The sequence below is a fragment of the Aptenodytes patagonicus genome, chromosome 1 (assembly GCF_965638725.1).
Source record: "Aptenodytes patagonicus chromosome 1, bAptPat1.pri.cur, whole genome shotgun sequence".
NCBI lineage: Eukaryota > Metazoa > Chordata > Aves > Sphenisciformes > Spheniscidae > Aptenodytes > Aptenodytes patagonicus.
The window spans coordinates 119517264-119536249 of record NC_134949.1 but is presented as its reverse complement, the minus strand read 5'-3'; the positions used below and the strand labels follow the sequence as shown (position 1 = coordinate 119536249).

Sequence of the window (18986 nt, the reverse complement as noted above, 5' to 3'; positions counted from 1 at the left end):
AGGAAGCGTGCTTGGCTCAGCCAGAGAAGCAGCAGCTGAAATACTGTTTGATTTTAGCACTAGGAAGAAGTGATTACAAAGAACTACCGAGCCAACTTACAATAAAAGGGCTACATGAATCTATTTTGGTCTTCCATCCATCCCATCTGGAAGCCTATTTTTTTTTTCAGAACTTGCAAAGAGCTTCCTTCTGATTGCCTCCATTGTTTCTGCAAAGAATTGTTTTTGAATGACCTCCATCAGCTTTAGCAGGATGTTGCTTATTTGCAACCATGGCGCTGCCTTTCCAATGGCTGAGTTTAGACGCCAACTAGTTAGAAACATTTGCACAGCAAATCCTTTCCTAACCCCTCAAAGCCATCTGATCATTATCCTAACAAGCAGGTAACAGTATTAAATTATTACAGCTAAGCCTGACATTGTTGCTGTTTAACTCGTCTTAATTTACAGGTTGTGTTGTGTCATGGGAGTGTGTTTCCTAAAAGCACCTACTAACTGCACTTGTTGGACACACTTCGCATCTGTATGTTTTGGGGGTGGGGGGGGAGGGAGGGGCCTCATCTGTTACCTGCCTGTCAGGGGTCTCTCAAATTCAGTAAGCGTGACTCAAGCAATTCCCCAAAGCCTTCATACATCGCCAGTTCATTCATTTGTATAAGAAGATTCGTGTTTGCATGAGAACGGCCTTCTAACGCCAGGGCCTGGCTGTGGGGGTGTAATGCACTGAGGTCTAAGGCACTGAGGTCTCTCACTGCGCGTTACCGCCTGCCTGACCCGGCAGCCCGGTTTGCTCTCGCCATGCTTTGGCCAAGAGTCTCAGTGCATTTCAGTTCCGAGTTCAACAGAAGATGAGGGTGAGAGCAGCAGTGAGGACAACGCAGCTCAGGCGTCTGTTACCCAGCCATACGCCAGGCAGACATCCACCGCCTCGCCCTTACGTGGCCTGGCTGCAGGTCACCGTTACGGGGTGGCTCTGGTAGCTGCCGTCTTGGGAGCCTTGGTGGGAGCAGAGATAGAGTCCGCAGGTCACAGGCAGAAGGGGTCAGGCTGTGTCACACTGAATTTCGGCTACAGTAGCAGCTGTTTCAACATGAAACTCTGCTAATATTCATTTTTAGCTCTCCTTACAGGTTTACTATACCAATTATTACAATGCTACTGAGAAGATGAGAAAGTAAGTTTGCTTTGGCCTTTTTACAAGCTATTTGACAAATCCCTACATTTTAATTTGATTTCTTCCCTGTTCAGCTGTCACAAGCCTCAGCTCTGCCAGTGTTCCTGCGTGCCTTCGTTATCAATAGCACTCCCATAAATTTCGCATTGATGTTGTGATTAGCAGTGGGCAAAGAAATACCGTGGAGACCACAGCTGCCTCCCCAGGCCGAGCAGCAGCAGGCTTAGGCTTCGCCTGTGTGCACTGGCCTGTTAGGTACGGCACCTGGGCGTAACCGCTGCGCTTACTCATCACCTCCACCCGGATAGTAACTGAAGATCTCAGGTTGGTGTGCAACCTTGCCAGAAAAGACAGAATTTGTTAAATAGCCTCTGAATCACATGTATGTTTGGGTTGGGGTTTTTTTTTTTGAACACCCTGCAACGACGGGGGCTGCATTTCTGTACGCAACTTTTCAGAGGGGCGACGGCGCGTCCAGGCCTTGGGGCTCCTGCGGGCGCGGGAGCCTCCTGCAGCGGCGGGGAGCACAGCAGGCAGGGCGCTGTGGTGGCTTTGGAAGCCGCGGAAACGGGTTATCGATGGTGCCCAAGCGGCCGAAAAGACGGGTGCTGCAGCTGCGAACCACCCGTAGGAGGGCAACCCCCTCACCGGTTTAAGGCTGGCCTGGGAGCCGGCCCGACGCCGCACCGAGCCGCGGGGCCCGGGCCTGAGGAGCCGCCTCGCAGCTCGGGCCTAACCGTGCGGTGGCCGGGCCCGGGGGGGGTTGCGGTGCGGTGGGGAGCGAGGAGAAAGGGCGGTCCGGAGCGCCACGACCGTGGCAAGCGGCGAACCGCGCCCGCACCGCCGGCGCTGAAGGCCGCCCGCCGGCGCTGCACCGCCCGGGCGCCGCCGCTAGGGGTCTCCGCGGGGCGGGGAGGGCCGGGCCGGGCCGGGCCGGGCCGGGCCGCACCGCCCGCTCGGGGGCGGGCCGGGCCATCAGCTGACCGGCCCCGCCGCGGCGCTCGGCTGGTGCCGCCGCAGCTCAGTCGCTCTCCCCGGCAGCGGCGCGGCCCCGCGGATTTACAGCCGGACCCCGCCGCGTCTCGCCGGCCTCCCTCCTTCCCTTCCTCCCTCCCCCCTCCCGGCCGCCGCGATGCTGCCCCACTTAGCCCTCCTGCTGCTGGCCTCCGGCGCCGCTCGGGCTCTCGAGGTAAGCGGGGCAGGGGGCGGCCGGGCGGGGGCTTCTCCGCCGTCCTCCTCCGCTTCCCCGAGGCTTTGTCTGCCCGCAGCCGCCCCTGCGGGTTGGGCTTGCCCGCGGCGGGGCGGGCGGGGGTCGTCGGCGCCCGTCACGCAGCCGGGCGGCGGGGGGCTCCTTCTCCGGCTAGCGTCGCCCTCCCGCCACCGAACAATAGGGCCGCTCCCGCCGAGCGGGGCGGCGAGGAGGAAGAGGGCTGGGAGCCGCCGGGGCGGGCGCCCCCCGCCGGGGCGGGCGCCCCCCGCCACGCGTGTCCGCGGCGGGCCGCGGGCGGCTGGGGCCGTCGCTGCCGCCGGGGCCGGCTCCCTTTACTGATCCGGCTGTCGCCGCTGGGGTGCTTCCCCGTTAACTTTGGCCGCCGCCCGCAAAGCCGTCTGGCGCTGGGGGCGGCGGCGGGGGTCCGCGGGGAGGGGCGGCGGCGCCGCCAGCCGGCGGGTAGGGCAGGGCGGGGAAGGGCCGAGCGCGTCCCGCGGAGGCGCCGGCTCCGCAGCGGGGGCTTCTCCGCTGGGGGCCGGGGAAGGGAAACTTTCCCTGCGTGGGGCGCGCTGCGGGCGGGGGAGCGGCGGGCCCGACGGGGTCTGGGCTGGGGACGCGGAGCCGGGCTGCGGGTACCGCCGCCCCCGGCGGGGGTGCAGCCGGGGGAGGGCAGGGCAGCGCCTCCCCCATCGCGCACCCCCACGCAGGTGTGTGGGGCGGCGGTAGGGAGCTCCCCGCAGGCTGGCGGAGCAGCCCTGCGGGGGCGGGAAGGCGGCGCCCGCGGGGGTGCGGGGGGAGGGGGCGGCGGCCGGGGTCGTGCCGCGCCCTCCCCCCCCCCCCCCCCCCCCCCGCGGGCGGGCCGGTGCCGAGCGGCGCGGAGGCGCGAGAAGATGGCGCCTCTGCAGTGCAGCAGAGAGGCGCCGCCGTGCGCGCTGCGGCCCCCGGCAGCCCGCGCCCCTGCGCGGCCGCCCCTGCCCTCCCCTCCCCGGGGGCGGCTCCGCCCGCCCCCGGCCTGTCGGCACCCTCCGCCGAACCCCGCTCTGGGTGGGGCTGGGGGTGGGAGGGGTCCCCCCTACCCCTCCTCCGGCCGTGGGTGGGAGCTCACCGCGGCTCCTGCCGGGGTCGGGGGGAGCCGGGAGGACCCCGGCGGGGCTTCGCAAGCCCGGACCTCAAAGGAGGAGCCGACAAGGCTGGGTGTCGGTGCTCCCCCCTAAAAAAAGGTGTAAGGGGAGAGTTATCTCCTGGTCTCCTCCGGCCTTGAGACCTCCGCTTCTGTCCTCCTCTAGTATTAACGCCCCCTTCTGCCAGGGGGGGCTCAGGGGTGGGTGGGGGTGAGGTGAATGCCAACATTTAGCCTAAAATCAGAGCCTGAAGCTTGGCGCTCCCCCTTGGGCAGGGGGATGCAGGCCTGCGGCTCGGGTGCCCTTCCCAGGAGGGACCCCGGAACCTGGCGGGTGGGAGGAGGAGACAGTTCTCCATCCCGGCTCTCCATCCCTGTGCCGAGGCTGCCAGCCACAGGCTCTCACTTCCAGGCGTGATCTTGCCAATGTTGAGCAGGGTATATCAAGCCGAGCAGTTGTAAAGATGCTCAGAGGTTTAAAGCTTCCAGTTACAAAACTCATTTGGGTTTTATCAGTTTGATGCGACCATTTGTTGTCTGAATGCAACAGAAGGAAATTTCTGCCTTGGATGCATAGCTGAAGTAAAAAATTATGTTTTACAATTGAGACCGTGCTTCAGGATAGACCACAGAGGGATGTGCATTTCTGTTGGGTCCCTGTAGCCCTGGCCTTACAGATAGGTGTGTAGGTGTTGCCACTGTACGGGTGCTTGCAAGAAAGGGGCCTTGGATTTTGCACCAAAACCGTTCGGGGGAGAGTCTGTATTCAGAGACCTCTGCAATGGTGTCTGCCTTAGTGATATCCAGAATTTTCAGAGACATCCTTTGCCTCAAAACATTTGCTTAAATGGGCACTGATGTTTCTGCAGAAGCTTTCGAGCTTGTTCTGTCATTCCATATGAACATTTGAGGCTTTGCATTTATCCTTTTTTTTAATGTTTGATAGCGGGGTAGGTTTTAACATCTGGTCGTCTTGTAATCAGGCGTTTGTCAGTCTTGATACTCTCAGGTTGATGTTTTGTACAAGTGACTGCTTTTATAATACTAAAATATTTCATAATTGGAATTGCATGCATGCAGTTACCGCACTTGAATGGTCTTCATATGCTATAGTGTGAAATTTTGATGTTTGAATTAGATTCTCTTTAGATCTCTTTTCTGAAATGAAACATTTTTCCTGCCATTTTAAAAAATTCTTTCTGGAAAGCAGCAAAGAACCTGTACTTTGCTTTCACAGGGAATAGTATAACGAAGAGGGAAAGCAGGAACAAAACAAAGTCTTTCTATATCACACATGAAGAATTCCTTTCTGAAATTACAGGTAGATTAATATTTATTTATGCAGCTTTAAAGGAAATATTCCTTAGTGATGCTCCAGTGATGTCGTGGTTGCTTAGCATGTTGCTTCTGCCACTCATGTGAATCATACCGACTGGGGTTAGGAAATCCATTGGCCAAGACTTCTCATAATCTGCGAAACTGTCATATTCTTCAGTAGCTGTTTTTCCATTTAATCTCTTTCCATTAATTGTCTGATTTCAGTAGATAAATGCAACAGACAGTAACTGTCCTTGTGAATTTGCCTGAATGATCCTGGTTTATAAATCAAGATTTCTTCTAATTAGCACACTGAAGTTATCAGGATTTCTGCCATGCCTGTTGTGCTTGCTGCTCTAGCTCCATGTTTGTAAGCGAGGGACTTACACCAGCCGACTGAAATAAAGTTGTTAAGACATAGATGTCATACAAGCTGACCCTCGGGAAGTTAGATGACAAAAAGTATATTGCCTGACAGCTTTTTGTGAAACTGGGTAATGTAGTGCTTTATAGGTTATTATTTTTGTTCTTTTTTCTTTTTTTTTTTTTTTAATGGAAGACCCAAAATAATTGTTTCTTCATTACTTAGTTTTCAAGCAGACCTTTAGAAATGACTTTGCAATGTGGGAAGGGGAAGGAAGCCTTTCCTTCGCTTCCATTACAGACTTTCGGTTCCTCTTCCCATCGGTTCTGTTCCCGAATTCCCCTGGCAAAGGTTTTGCATTTGTTGAAGGGTCCCTTTTGCACTTCCTATTTAAAATGCTGCTGTGTTGGGGTGGGCAGCTGCGTGGGTGGGCAAGGCAGGGCAGGCGCTGTGGGTTCTGGTGCACCGTCAGGATCCTTGGCAGTCGGGTGGACAAGTTAGAAGAGTAAGAAAGAAGCTTCTCCCTCGCTCCCCCATTTGTCTTTTGTTTGATTAATGAGGAACAGACAGTTTTGAGACTCGCATTCTCTTCAAATGCATTTTCTGGGAAAAATGTGATAGCTGCTATGCTGCTTCACAAAACATGTATGAAAACATGAGGGAACTGACAAGATTTTGATATTTTTTAATATTTTTTTTTTTCCATGAGCTGTTTGTGTGACAGATGCAAATGATCTTTCTTAATCAGTTTTACGTGATCAGTGTTGAATTGTATGGCAAACCTACAAGAAGTATAGATCATCTTTGATGGCCTTTCATGACTTTCTCTTTGCATGTGTTTAATAAACTGTAAAGGATAATAAACAGTTTGGTTTGTAAGTTGTATGAAGAAAAGGTATGATGATTTCTTTTAATTGGCAGTCCTTTTCCAATACAAAGCTTAGCAAAATAGCTTAAGAGCATGGTAACTTCATGTAACTGCTTGATGAATTTGGCAGCTGTTTTTCTGGGCAGAATAACTTTTTTTTTTAGTGACTCAGTAAAATAATTAACACAAGCTGCTGGGTGTGGAGACTCGGCCAAGGAATTAGTAGATAGGATCACAGGATCCCTCAGGAGGTCTCTGGTCCACCCCCCTGCCCAAAGCAGGGCCAGCTGTGGGATCAGACCAGGCTGCTCTGGGCTTTCTGCAGTTGGGTCTTGAAAATGAAGCTCCAAGGACAGAGCCTGCGCAGCCTCGCTGGGCAGCCTGCTCCATCTACAGTTTGGTTGGTTCACCTCTGGCTTGAAACATGTCTCCAAGCTGTTACTTGTTTATTTTTAAGGTAGTATCTCTAGGCTTAATTTACATCCTTAATCCTGAACATTCTGAATGAGTGTCATTTTGACATCTATGATATCTTAAAAAAAAAAAATGTATCTAATAATCAGGAGTTGAAAAAATTGTATTTGGATTTAATAAAAAAATAATGTCTGTCACATGTCCATGTGTATGTATAAACATAATGCATTAAAATCACCTGTGTGTCAATATAATGTATGCAAATATATGTTGAAACCCCCAATATATTTGCATATTTAATGTATAACATTAAAATCATCATATGCATACATCTGTGTATATACATTATATTCGTGTATAGGCTGTATTAAACCAATAGTCACTTACATACCTCCTTATATCCAGGCAATGAAGAGATGGAGTGCTGCTGATAAAAATATAATTGGTTTTATATATGGTAATAGGTTCATTGAAGTTGTTAGGTGAGCTGTCTGGTGTGGTTTTAACATGTAAGTCTAGAGCTATGTGTTATGGGATTTAAATTCGGGGGATTTTGAAAAAATCCTGTGGTGTAAGAAGATTAAAAGTAAAGCAAATTGAAAAAATACCGAATGACTTTCTGTAAGCTTGGTTAACTGTTAGAGCATGCTCTTGCGATGAGCATTTACAACAGTTGCTGCCAGGCTGAGGGTTGCCAAGAACAATGTTGATAACAAGCTTGAGCCTGGAATAATTTGGAGACAAAGGACTGCTCTTAAGAGAAGTCAAAACTTTTGCTCTGATTTGCTTTTTTTTTTTTTTTTTTTTGGTTTAAAACTGAATGCAGTTGGTGTGATGAGCCCTTGTTCTCACAACTTGATCTGGAATCTGCCCTCCTTCCCTGACTCTACTTCAGAAATACCCACAGTTGAGGTATTGAAAACACATTTTCCGTCCCTTTTGGTGATACCAAACCAGCTGAGAATATCGGCCAGTAATGGCTGGTATGTGGTTTTGAGTCTTCAGCCCTAAATAAGTCACTTTTCTGCCCTTGATTGTAATGTGACGTTGGTTCTGAAATCTGGGTATTTGTCTTCTTTTTGTATTAATTTTGATTAAAAAACCTTTAGAGAGCTATCTGACTATGAAATCTTGTTGCGCTCTGCTGTAGGTTCCAAAAGCTCTGGAGATGCCTCCAGTTACAAAAAATACCTACCTTTCCTTATGAGAATTTAGTCATATAACAAAAGAGAAACAAAATAAATGGGGATAATGGCCTCTGTTCAATTTGAATGACAGCCAATTAGTATGTGTGTGTATATATGAGTGTGTGTTTAAAAAAAAAAAAACAAACACCACCACACCTCAAGCTCCTTGCTATATGGAGGATATGGGATTGTTTTGATACTGCGCTCTGTGGCAGAACAAATACTTGACAACGATTCAAGTAATTACAAAACAAAATTTCACATGATGGAAATACGGGTAAGGGGCAATACACTCCACAGTGTGTCATTAATGCCAGTATCTTGCAGTGGCTCATAAAACGGGCTTTCCAGATGACAAGCACATCTTGGTGTGTGAACGTAAAGATATTAAAATAAGTGATGCTTTTTACAAGGGTGGAAAACCTTAAACCAGCTACTGACAGTAAGGACACTGCTATTCCACAATTGTGTGTTGCAGGTTTCTTGCCCTGCAAGAAACTCTCCTCTTTCTATTGATTAATAGAAAGAGGAGAGTGTGATAGATATGGGTAATTGCTGGTTTCTTTACTTCAGCTTCCAGTGTAACAACTTTATAAGCGCTGTGACTTCTTCAGCTGAGAAGCAAGACTTCTGGCTTGCCATGTTTTCTTGATGGTCCTCCCAGAAAGTTCAGGAGAACTTGATCTTCTCTTGAGGACTTAATATTAAAGGATGAGTGTAGATTGCAGTGATTTACAAGGCTTTCCAAAAGAAGCAAACCTTCTGGTCAACTGATGGCATTCCATGGATTGTGGGACAGCCGAGCTTTAAACAGAGGAGCGCATGAGCCAGTGTGCTTTGTGGTTTTATAATCCGGCTGCTCTTTTCAGGCGGTAGTTAAACACTGCTGTTTGGCTGGCAACCAACCTAGCTCAGGAGCTGGCTGCTGACAGCTGCTCTTCCTGCTTCCACCAGTAGCCACCACTCTGTAAGCTCAGCCTTTTCAGCTCTCTTTGACCCCTCTCTAGGCTGGTTTTATGATCCCGTGCCGTGTTGAAAGAAATGAGCTGTGCCTTTCTCTGGTAGGTGTCATCTTCTGGCAGATGCGTCAGAGACCCGAGTCAGAAAATGTCCACAAGCAGTTGAACTGGCCCAGCTAAAAGAGCAGGGAGCTGCTTTGGGGAAGAGCGCCAACCTCTGAATCCACATTTGCTGAAGTTCATGTAATAGCATTTAATTAAGGTGTTAGTCCCTTTGCCTCCCTCTGGTGACCTGCAGCAGAGCATGAGCAGTCTTTTCACACCTGACCCCTCTTTGCTTCCTGATTGTTAAAAGTTAGTGTCAAGTCACTGTGAAAGGCAAAAGCATTCAGGGATGGATAACTCCATTCCGTTCCCACTGACCCATTTTGAGCTAATCCAGATAGGAATTCCCTGTTCACCCTTTCCTGGTCGTCTTTCCTTGGAGCAGAGTTTATCTATTCAACCACAGCAGAATAACATACGACAGGAATGGGGCAAAACTGGTTGTACTTGTTAGTAAAAGCATTTAAAAATTGCTCCTTTTCAGAGCAGGCTACCAATGTGATCCAGTTTGGCAGTTTGTATGATTTATGTAATTTCTGCTTGGAATTGCAATTCGTAAAACAAAACACATGTCTATAGGAGTTTGAGATGGGGGCAGGGAGGAAGGTGAGCAAAACCCTATATTGTTTGGGAACTGTATTAATTTTGGACTTTGAGTTTTTGAAACTGTGAAACAGGAGTTTACGTATACACAGCTCAAATTTAAGTAATACAGTTACTTGGTGCTAATAGATTAGAAATAATACCATTAATTATTTTTTTTTATGGTGCAGGTGAGAATTGTCTCCTCATCCACCTTCAAAATTTAGAAATAATATCCAGTGGACACACATAGACAAAAAATAGAGATGGGGCAGGATTTTGGAGTTACTTCCAATTTCCGTGTCATGCTATTGCATTGCCTTTGTGCCTGAGCAAACCTTCTCTTACCTTATCAGCACATTTTGAAAGTTGAGATTGCTCATTCTGAAGCTCTGACTCTGTAAAATTGATATTTGTCTGAATTATGGGCTCTGCAAAGGGCTGACTTCCCCCCCCCACCTGCTTTGTCAGATACCATGATACAGTTTTGAGACAAACAGCTAACTTGAGTTCTTCTTTCTGTGCTTAGTTATGTAAATTTATTTGTAACTGGAATTTTGGATCTGGAATATGGAGTACTGAGCTGATACAGTAGTTTTATTGCATTCTGCTTTCTCGTCATTTGAAAGGTAACTTGAAAAACTACATTTGTTCCCTATGTCTCACCTGAAAACATGGGGAGGTAGATTTTTGTTGTATTATTGTTAAAGCTATGATTCTGTTGTAGTTAATTTTCGAAGTTCCTCATAAACAAATATACAGGCATTATATGGGATGTGTATTAAAAAGAGCTTTTTTCCAAGAAAAAAAACCTAGAAGCCATGACTCAGTTTATGTAAACAGTGAAAAATACAGTATTATCTAGGGGAAGGTAGACTGAGGAAAAGAAGAAAACTGTTAATGCAACAAAAAGGCAGTGGCTTTAAAATGGCATTTGTTATTTTGGATACTTTCCTTTTTTTCTTTGTAGGTGTTGTAAATTTGAATGTACTAAATGTTGATTGGTTGTAGTTTAATTATTGAGTACTTACAGTATATAAATTAGGAGGTATTGTACATGCATAGCATCAGTAAGCATCTAGACCTGTAGCAGGCGTTAAGCTGTTGGGTTGTTTTGAAACTTGTTTGATATTCTTCTGCAGCTCTGCTACGTGTGCCTTGTCTGTCCTCTGCCCAGTTCTCTTAAGTACGAAGTGGAATAAAACTACTTTTAATGACACATCTTTCAGCATCCTAATTTTGTCACTGTTTCCTTTTGCCAGTTCTATCTTCAGTTCCATTAAGTCTTAGAAGGATAATACTGATATGAAGTTGCTTAACAACAAACTTTTTATACTAAGAATTTTGGAACTCCAACTTGTCCTTCTTTCAGTGTTGCTTAGCTCCTAGAACTTCATTGCAAGCAACTTGCTGGTGGGAGCGTGTCTGTAATCCCAGTGTCCAGAAGAATATGGCTTATCATGAGAGTATCAGCTTTACATTATTTAAAAAAAAAAAGGGCAAAACAAAAAAAACCCCAAACTTAGAATTATTATTTAAATTTTATGCAAGAGAGTAAGAAGGGGAGTTGGAAAGCCTAAAAAGTCAAAGAGCAAATAAGGGACCTGTAATACATGTGAGTGCTTGAGAGAGTTTTGAGGACTTCTGAATGTCTCCAAAGGGACCTGGACACTGGTAGTCTCTTTCACTTTTGTTTAGAATCACAGAATAGTTTGGGTTGGAAGGGACCTCTAAAGGTCATCTAGTCCAACCCCCCTGCCATGGACAGGGACATCTTCAACTAGATCAGGTTGCTCAGAGCCCCATCCAGCCTGACCTTGAATGCTTCCAGGGATGGGGCATCCACCACCTCTCTGGGCAACCTGTGCCAGTGTTTCACCACCCTCATTGTAAAAGATTTCTTCCTTATCTAGTCTGAAACTACCCTCTTTTAGTTTAAAACCATTACCCCTTGTCCTGTCGCAACAGGTCCTGCTAAAAAGCTTGTCCCCATCTTTTTTAGAAGCCCCCTTTAAGTACTGAAAGGCTGCAATATGGTCTCCCCGAAGCCTTCTCTTCTCTAGGCTGAACAAGCCCAACTCTCTCAGCCTTTCTTCATAGGAGAGGTGTTCCATCCCCCTGATCATTTTTGTGGCCCTCTTCTGGACCCGCTCCAACAGGTCCGTGTCTTTCCTTTGCTGAGGGCTCCAGAGCTGGACGCAGTACTCCAGATGGGGTCTCACCAGAGCAGAGCAGAGGGGCAGAATCACCTCCCTCGACCTGCTGGCCACGCTTCTTTGGATGCAGCCCAGGATACAGTTCATTCTCTGGGCTGCAAGCGCACATTGCTGGCTCATGTCCAGCTTTTCATCCAGCAGTACCCCCAAGTCCTTCTTGGCAGGGCTGCTCTCAATCCCTTCATTCCCCAGCCTGTACTGATACTGGGGGTTGCCCCGACCCAGGGGCAGGACCTCGCACTTGGTCTTGTTAAACCTCATGAGGTTCACACGGGCCCACTTCTCGAGCTTGTCCAGGTCTCTCTGGATGGTATCCTGTCCCTCTGGCGTGTCGACCACACCACTCAGCTTGGTGTCATCTGCAAACTTGCTGAGGGTGGCCTCGATCCCACTGTCTATGCCATTGATGAAGATACTAAACAGTACTTGTCCCAGTACAGACCCACAAAGGACACCACTTGTCACCGATCTCCATCTGGACATTGAGCCCTTGACCACTACCCTCTGGATGCGGCCATCCAACCAATTCCTCATCCACCGAACAGGCCACCCATCAAATCCATACCTCTCCAGCTTAGAGAGAAGGATGTTGTGGGGGACCGTGTCAAAGGCCTTACAGAAGTCCAGATAGACGACATCTGTAGCTCTTCCCTTGTCCACTGATGCAGTCACTCCACCATAGAAGGCCACTAGGTTGGTCAGGCAGGAGAAGTTGGTGAAGCCACGCTGGCTGTCTCAAATCACCTCCCTGTCCTCCATGTGCCTTAGCGTAGCTTCCAGGAGGATCTGTTCCATGATCTTCCCAGATGAGGCACAGAGGTGAGGCTGACAGGGTCCTCCTTTCTACCCTTTTTAAAACCTGATGCAATGTTTCCCTTTTTCCAGTCACCAGGGACTTCACCTGACTGCCAGGACTTTTCAGGTATCATGGAGAGTGGCTTGGCAACTACATCAGCCAATTCCCTCAGGACTCTGGGATGCAACTCGTCAGGTCCCCTAGACTTATGTATGTTCAGGTTCCTCAGGTGGTCACAAACCTGATCTTCTCTTACAGTGGGAGGGACCTTGCTCCCCCAGTCCCTGTCTTGTGGTCCATCCACTCGAGAGGTGTGGGAAGAGAGATTGCCAGGGAAGACTGAGGCAAAAAAGCTGTTGAGTACCTCAGCCTTCTCCTCATCTGTTGTTACTAGTTTGTCAGTCTTGTTCTTTATGGAAAGCGTCCTTAAAGATCTGCCAGGTCTGTTCTGCTCCCTTGCCCCTGAGGGCAGTTTCCCAGGCAGTCCTATTGACTAACTCCTTGAAGAGCTGGAAGTTTGCTTTCCTAAAATTCAGGGTTAGATTCATTTCTACTCTGACATTGTCTTTTGTTTCTCATAGTGGTATAATAAAGTTGTGGGGAATTTTTCTTTTTCCTGCTAGCCTTAACACCTGAAAGGCCAGTTTCTCCTTTTCCATGTGCAGTGTTCTTCATAATCGTGATGCCATCTCTGAGCTGTTGATGTGGAGTGTTTCACCTTTCACTGCTAGCCTGTTGGGCCTGTTTGAATCCAGGCTGAGGCGACATCTCTGATAAAAATCAGCACTTGCCTGATTGGGTCACAAACTGTGTTACTTTGGTGAACGGGCTGGATGAGCCAGGTTGGTGGGAGAGGGGTAGATAGATGCCCGCGATGGGCAGTTGTTGTTGTGCGGTCCGGGAGGGAGGGTTATGGTATTGATCTGCATTGGCACTGTGCACAGAGCTGCTGGCTCGCCATGGCCGACAGGCTTCATTAAGTCCCTGCTTTGATTATGGGGGAGCTTTCCTTAGGGTAGAGGATCTATTGCCTTTTTGAAGGCGTTTGCAAGAAAATCCCATGAACAGCTGAGCTTGGAGTGAAAATGTAATCTGATAACAGCAGGGTAAAATTAAATCAAAGTGTTTTACTTTGAAATCACAGTCTAAACTATTTCTGAAAATGTATTTAAATGAGACTTAGGATTTGTCAGACAGCTTTAGATTAATTTATAGCTACAATACAAATTCTAAACTACTAAGTTCCTGTTTAAACCTAACAAAACTTCTGTGGGCAATGGGCAAAAATACTGAAGGTCAAGACCCAGGCTCTGAAAACCGAGGCTGACGTACGTTGCTCGGCTAATCTGAACCGACCCCTTTCATTTGAGTGGGGCTGCGCATGCTTGAATATAAATGCGTGCATAAATGTTTGTAATGTGTTCTAAGGAAATTGTATCTCTTAACTGATAAGAGGAAGAAAGCTTTAATTAATCTGTCACTTAAAAGAAAACTTCTGAGTAACAAAAGCCTGTTGTGTACTCCTTTATAAGCAGAAAGACAAGATGTGACTTATATGGTGCTGTTGACTTGTGAGACTCGACAGTAGTGGGTAGGAGGCTGAGTTTTCTGTTGTTGCTGTAAAACCGGTGTTTGACACTGAGGCTGGTAATTAAGTGGCCTTCTCACTTTAAAGAGGGATGTTGAGGCCTGGAGCCTGTATGGAAAATGGGCCATGGGAAGGATTAGCGTTGGGCGAAGCTGGGGTTCCCACCTTGTGCTCCACATGCCTTCCCCCCTGCCCCGGGTGGCTCCTCTGCTTGGACCTCCTGCCCCCTCGCCACCCTGCGACTGAGCAGCAGGGCTTTGCTGCTTGGTGAGTTTAGGTAAACTCAGCATAGATTTGAGGTTACCTTGTTGTATGCCGGATGTGGTTTTGGGGAGCTGAGCCCATCCTCTCTGAGAAGGGCTCAGGGAAGAGAGGGCTGGGGCGGGAATTAGTGGCTCTGATGGATAGAGGTAGTTTAAAAAAAAAAAAAAAAAAAAAAATTTTAATTCCAGCTCTGGAGGTAAAACCAGATGAGAAAAACAATCTGTAATTTATCAAAAGGAAGATTGAACAGTGCCTTAGTTGCCTCCACAAAGGAAATACCAGGCAAGGAAAGGCATGCTGAGTACCGCTGTCTGGAAGGCATTCAGATAGGAAACCGGGGACATGTTTTCGTGACAGTACAGGCTCGGGGTAAACTGAGAGGGGAAATATGTTTTTTGCCTCCTGATGTGAAGACTGCGCGACTAGTTTTCCAAAGAGGTAAATACAAGATGTTGGGCTCCATCATGGTAAACAGGAGAAAGATAATAGCCTGTGATGTGCAGGAGGTCAGATCAGATGTTCTCTGTTCAAATCATGGGACTTAAATTCTGTACCCACAGGGAACTCCCGGTGCCTTTAAACACACCCCCCCCCCCAAGAGGGGAATACAGCGGTGTCTGGTCACACAAGGTTTTGTAGACAATAACACTGTTTGCAAATACAGCATAAGTTATTTGCTTGTTGATTTTAGGGTACGAGTTTTGGTGTTATCAAAACATAATTAAGCCTTAAATGTGATTTATTTTTTTTAAACCTGTTGTGAGTTACCATTTTCTGTGACAAACTGCTTAGTATGGTTTAGGATTTCACAGATAAAAATACATTAATATTTTCAGAACTGTTCAAGGAAACAGCTGGAAAGTGTATGTTCTTAGTGTTAAACTGTGATAAAAAGTGAGTGATGTGGTAAGTTTTCTGAACCCTTTAAAAGGTTTAGTTTTTTATCAGTCCTGCTGAAACAAAAGACCCTGGAGCTGGAACAGGACACCGGCAGGCAGGGCTGGTTGGGCGCGTTTCCCATGCTGCTGGGTAGTGCCGAACGAGTTTGGATTGTATCTGCTTATGGTTGTCTTTGCTCCATGCGTTCAGCTCAGCTCCATGGCTCTCCAAAAAAGACATTTTAAAGAAAGAAAGAAGCAGTTTTTAAGGAGTTGGCTTGAGTTGTAAATGGCCTTAACAGATAAGGAGTACTTACGCATTTTCAAGTGTTCTCATTTTTTTAAATGACTGAGCCTGCAAAAGAAAAAACCTTGGGAGGATGGTCACTAAATAATGTATCTTAGGAGTGATAGCTCCCAAGTGTTTCTGTAACAGCTGAGGCTGGTGTAAAAGACCACGTGAGCCTTTGGGGAATGCTGCATTTAAGGCTTTCTTTATGTCCATTACTTACTGCTTTTTAATTACAGGGAATAATTTGGGTAAGGAAAATTTTTAAAATTTGAGGACTTGGGCACATCAGAAAGATGCAAGTTAAATTTCAGTATGGTACCCTTGCCTCCGCTGCTAGCAGCTCTCCCTGGAATCAGGCTTCTGGCAAGGTATGAGCTTGTCCAGGGAGATGAAAGAATACTGAAGTAATTGTGGGTCTCCCTGCTTATCTCAGCGCTCCATCAGAATATCATTTGTTTTGTTCGTAATGTGCTTGTCTGAAGTCTTAAGATTTGCTTTGAATTCTTGCCTTTACTTTGCCCTTCATAAAAGCGTGGGTGGGGAGATCTCTTGGGTTCTCCCTCCCTTTGCAGAGCACTGCGGTTCTGGCCACAGCTCACCCGCCGGCCGGCCGATGAGTGTTGTCAGGAGCTGTGCCTCCAGGGCTCGAGGGGCTTTTGAGTGTCTTCCACACAAGTGAAAACTCCTGTTCTTATTTACTGTGCAGTCAATAAACTCTTTTGTAATTCTTGTTAGGTTTGTCTTCGGGTCAGTGCTGTCACTGTCAGGTCTTTTTTGGTATTCAGCTGCTTTTGTCTTGCTCTAACAGTTTCAATTCTTGTTTCAGGAGAAACAACGCAGTATAAGGTTCACCTCAAAAAAAAAAAAAAATCCACAAAAGAAAAGCAAAAACCACCCCAAAGAAGTGTCCTCCCCCCCAATTCTCACTCTAGCTGTCTTACTTTGAGAAGCATATGGTATCGCTGGCTTCCTAATTCAAAGACTGCTTTTAGTCATGTCAGCAGCCAAATTGCTGGCCTGCCTGAAGGTGATCCGCAAGGGACGAAAAATGGGAAGACCGTTTATGCTGCTCTGTGGTGTATGTTGTAAAAACCAGACTGAATGGTTTTCCCAAGTTGATGGGAACAAGCAACAAACAACTTACTGAGTGTTTTTGGAAAACTAGTGAATCTCTTCCAAGAATCAAGTGGAAGAGTAGGGGGAAAGCCTTACATTGACTAATTAATCTTAGGGTGGTTTGGCACTTCCTAATCAAATGCCTATGGATTTTGGGTAGCACATACCTTGCAGATTCAACCTTCTACTGCTTTGTTTGAATTAACAGTATATGTCATAGGATACCAAGTCTTCTTGCTAAATCAGGTGGTACACAAATCCAGAATTGATGGGGTTTTTTGAGTCAAAATGTTCAGAAAAGAAAGGGGGAGTATTTTTAGCCAACAGTTCCCATTAATTCAATTACACGTCATAAAAAAGCACATAAAAATTCCTTTGGGAAGTGTCTCTGCATTTTCAGTCCTATGTATTCAAATCACTTACGGCATCTAAATTGGTACAATGTCGAGAACATGGAAGGTTTTGAATTGTGTGTGCCACATCCCCCTTGTCATTCTGCTTGTACTTTGAAAGGAGAAAACGTATCTGGGGCAAGAACGGCACGCAGGCTGTGGGTAGGCTGCCTGCCCTGTTGGGATGTGGCTCAAGTCTGTAAGAGATGCTTTGCTATATATGATTTTTACCTTTTCCTTTAGGAAACTGGGGAGGGCACAGCTTTCTGAAGAACTTCCTTTAAAATAATGTTTATTGTTTCTAGAAATGTTACTTTGGAGACTTTGTTTAAATTGGAGGTGTGTGGGGGTGGGTGTCACTAATTGCAAGTTCGGTATTCTGGCTACACCCTTATGCCTTTCAGAGAAGGGTTTATCTCTGTAGTTAGTAAAGCTGGGTGTCAAGAACAGAAGATACATAAAACCTAGAAGTGAAATAGGAGTTGAGCACCTACAGAGTTAAAGTGAAACTTCATATGTCTTTTTCAATGTATTTGTACATCTCTGTGCTAGTGATTTGTTTTAGTCTGCTTAGAAACTTCTCTCCCTCTGTCTTTTCCTCCCAGACCTGAAATGATACTTTAAAAGTTTCTTAATTAAAAAACCCCCAAACAAACAAACAAGCCAAACCATGAATTTTCGATTTGGTGGGGTTCTTTTTGGGTGGGGTTTTTTTGTTTTCTTTGTTTGGTGGTTGTTTGTTGTTGTTGTGTGGTGGGTTTTGTTTGTTTGTTTTAACCCAACCCTTGGTAGCTCCCTCTCTGACATACTTTAAAAATATTCTTGAAACTTCTCAGACTGATTCTCCCATCTTTGTTGGATCACGTGTAGTGTATTAAGAAGTGTTTCTGGTGCCCATAATAGTAGATGTTGTTGGTCTTTTTGTTTTTGATCTTAGCCAGGTTTATGTGCAGTACGTGGTGTTAGTTATATGCAATGCCTAGATTTGGTTTAAGCTTGCAAGCTAGATTCCTCTATAAGTAGCAATAATGGGCAAGTGGCTTGTGAACCAACAGTTGACAAGTTAATTGCATGAGTTTCGATACACCCTTAAAAAAAAACAAACAAAAAACAAACCAAGAAGTGGAAAGGATATAATGGCTTTGTTTTCAAAAGCAGCACTCTGGTTATGAATTTCTGTTTGCAGAGCAGAGTAAATAATGCAGTTCTACAGCTTGCATTGTTTTGATTAGGTGTTCAGAAATGCTTATCATAATTGCTGGATCGTTGGCACTTGCAACAGGCAGCTGGGATTTTTTGAGAAATTGCTCACTTACAGCATACCACAGGAGTGTTAGAAAAACGAAATTTTGTTTAGACATAGCTAAAAATGCAATATTATATGAAGGAGAGCTTGTCATTTGAAATAAGAGTGCTTCTTCTCAGTGAGGCTCTACTGTTCTTCCAATCTTCAGTAAATTTTTAATTTTGTGGTTGGTTTCCATGCTAATGCCAAGGGATGTTATGACTTGTGTGAGGAAATAGGCTGGTTTAATTTTGTAGACATGGTTATAGATACTGCATTTGTTATACACACAGGTTTATTTCTTTTTCATAAAAATGTATGCTTTTATGTAATGGTGGTTGTTACTGTTTGTTTGTGTGGGGCTTTTTGTTTGTTTTTTTTTTTTCCCCCCAGGTGGGTTGTTAGATCCATGTACATAAATCCTTAACGCCTTCCCCCCGCTGACACATTTAGTAGCTGGAGTTATCTGCAGAACTAATTCTGAGTTAGAGAATGGGTTTGGTTGCCTGAAACTTTGAAATATGTAGCCGAGTTGTACTTGAAGGTACACATACAACAACTATTCTGTTAATGCTGGGTTAGCAGGCACACCCATGTCTCAGGGTGGATTTCTCTCTCTTCCCAGTTCCTAATGATGGGAGGAGATGGGAAAGATAGGTTAAAATTACATGCTTTGCTTGCAATAATTATCGCTAGGAAAAGTGATGCTCAGAACGTGCCTGCATTGTCTTTGATGCTGCAAAGTCTTACTAACTTGTGTTCGGTCTGCTCGGCATGTCCTCCGCACTGTCACTGCTACACCTGCCACCTCCGCTTCTTGGTCTCTGCCTCCCTTCTTCAGTCCTCATCCTCGAAGCTG

General features: G+C 46.6%; 1 protein-coding gene across 2 annotated transcripts in view; it reads left to right on the top strand.

The window, feature by feature from the left end:
- Window positions 1-2165: 2165 nt before the first annotated feature.
- Window positions 2166-18986, top strand: part of APP (amyloid beta precursor protein) — a 239861-nt gene continuing 223040 nt past the window's right edge. Inside the window, exon 1 of one of the 2 annotated variants that reach the window (XM_076352421.1) lies at window positions 2166-2363. In XM_076352421.1, the coding sequence (XP_076208536.1) occupies window positions 2307-2363 (57 nt within the window). In that variant the 5' untranslated portion in view covers window positions 2166-2306. The remainder of the gene's footprint in view (window positions 2364-18986) is intronic. The other variant, XM_076352429.1, reaches the window with a different exon arrangement.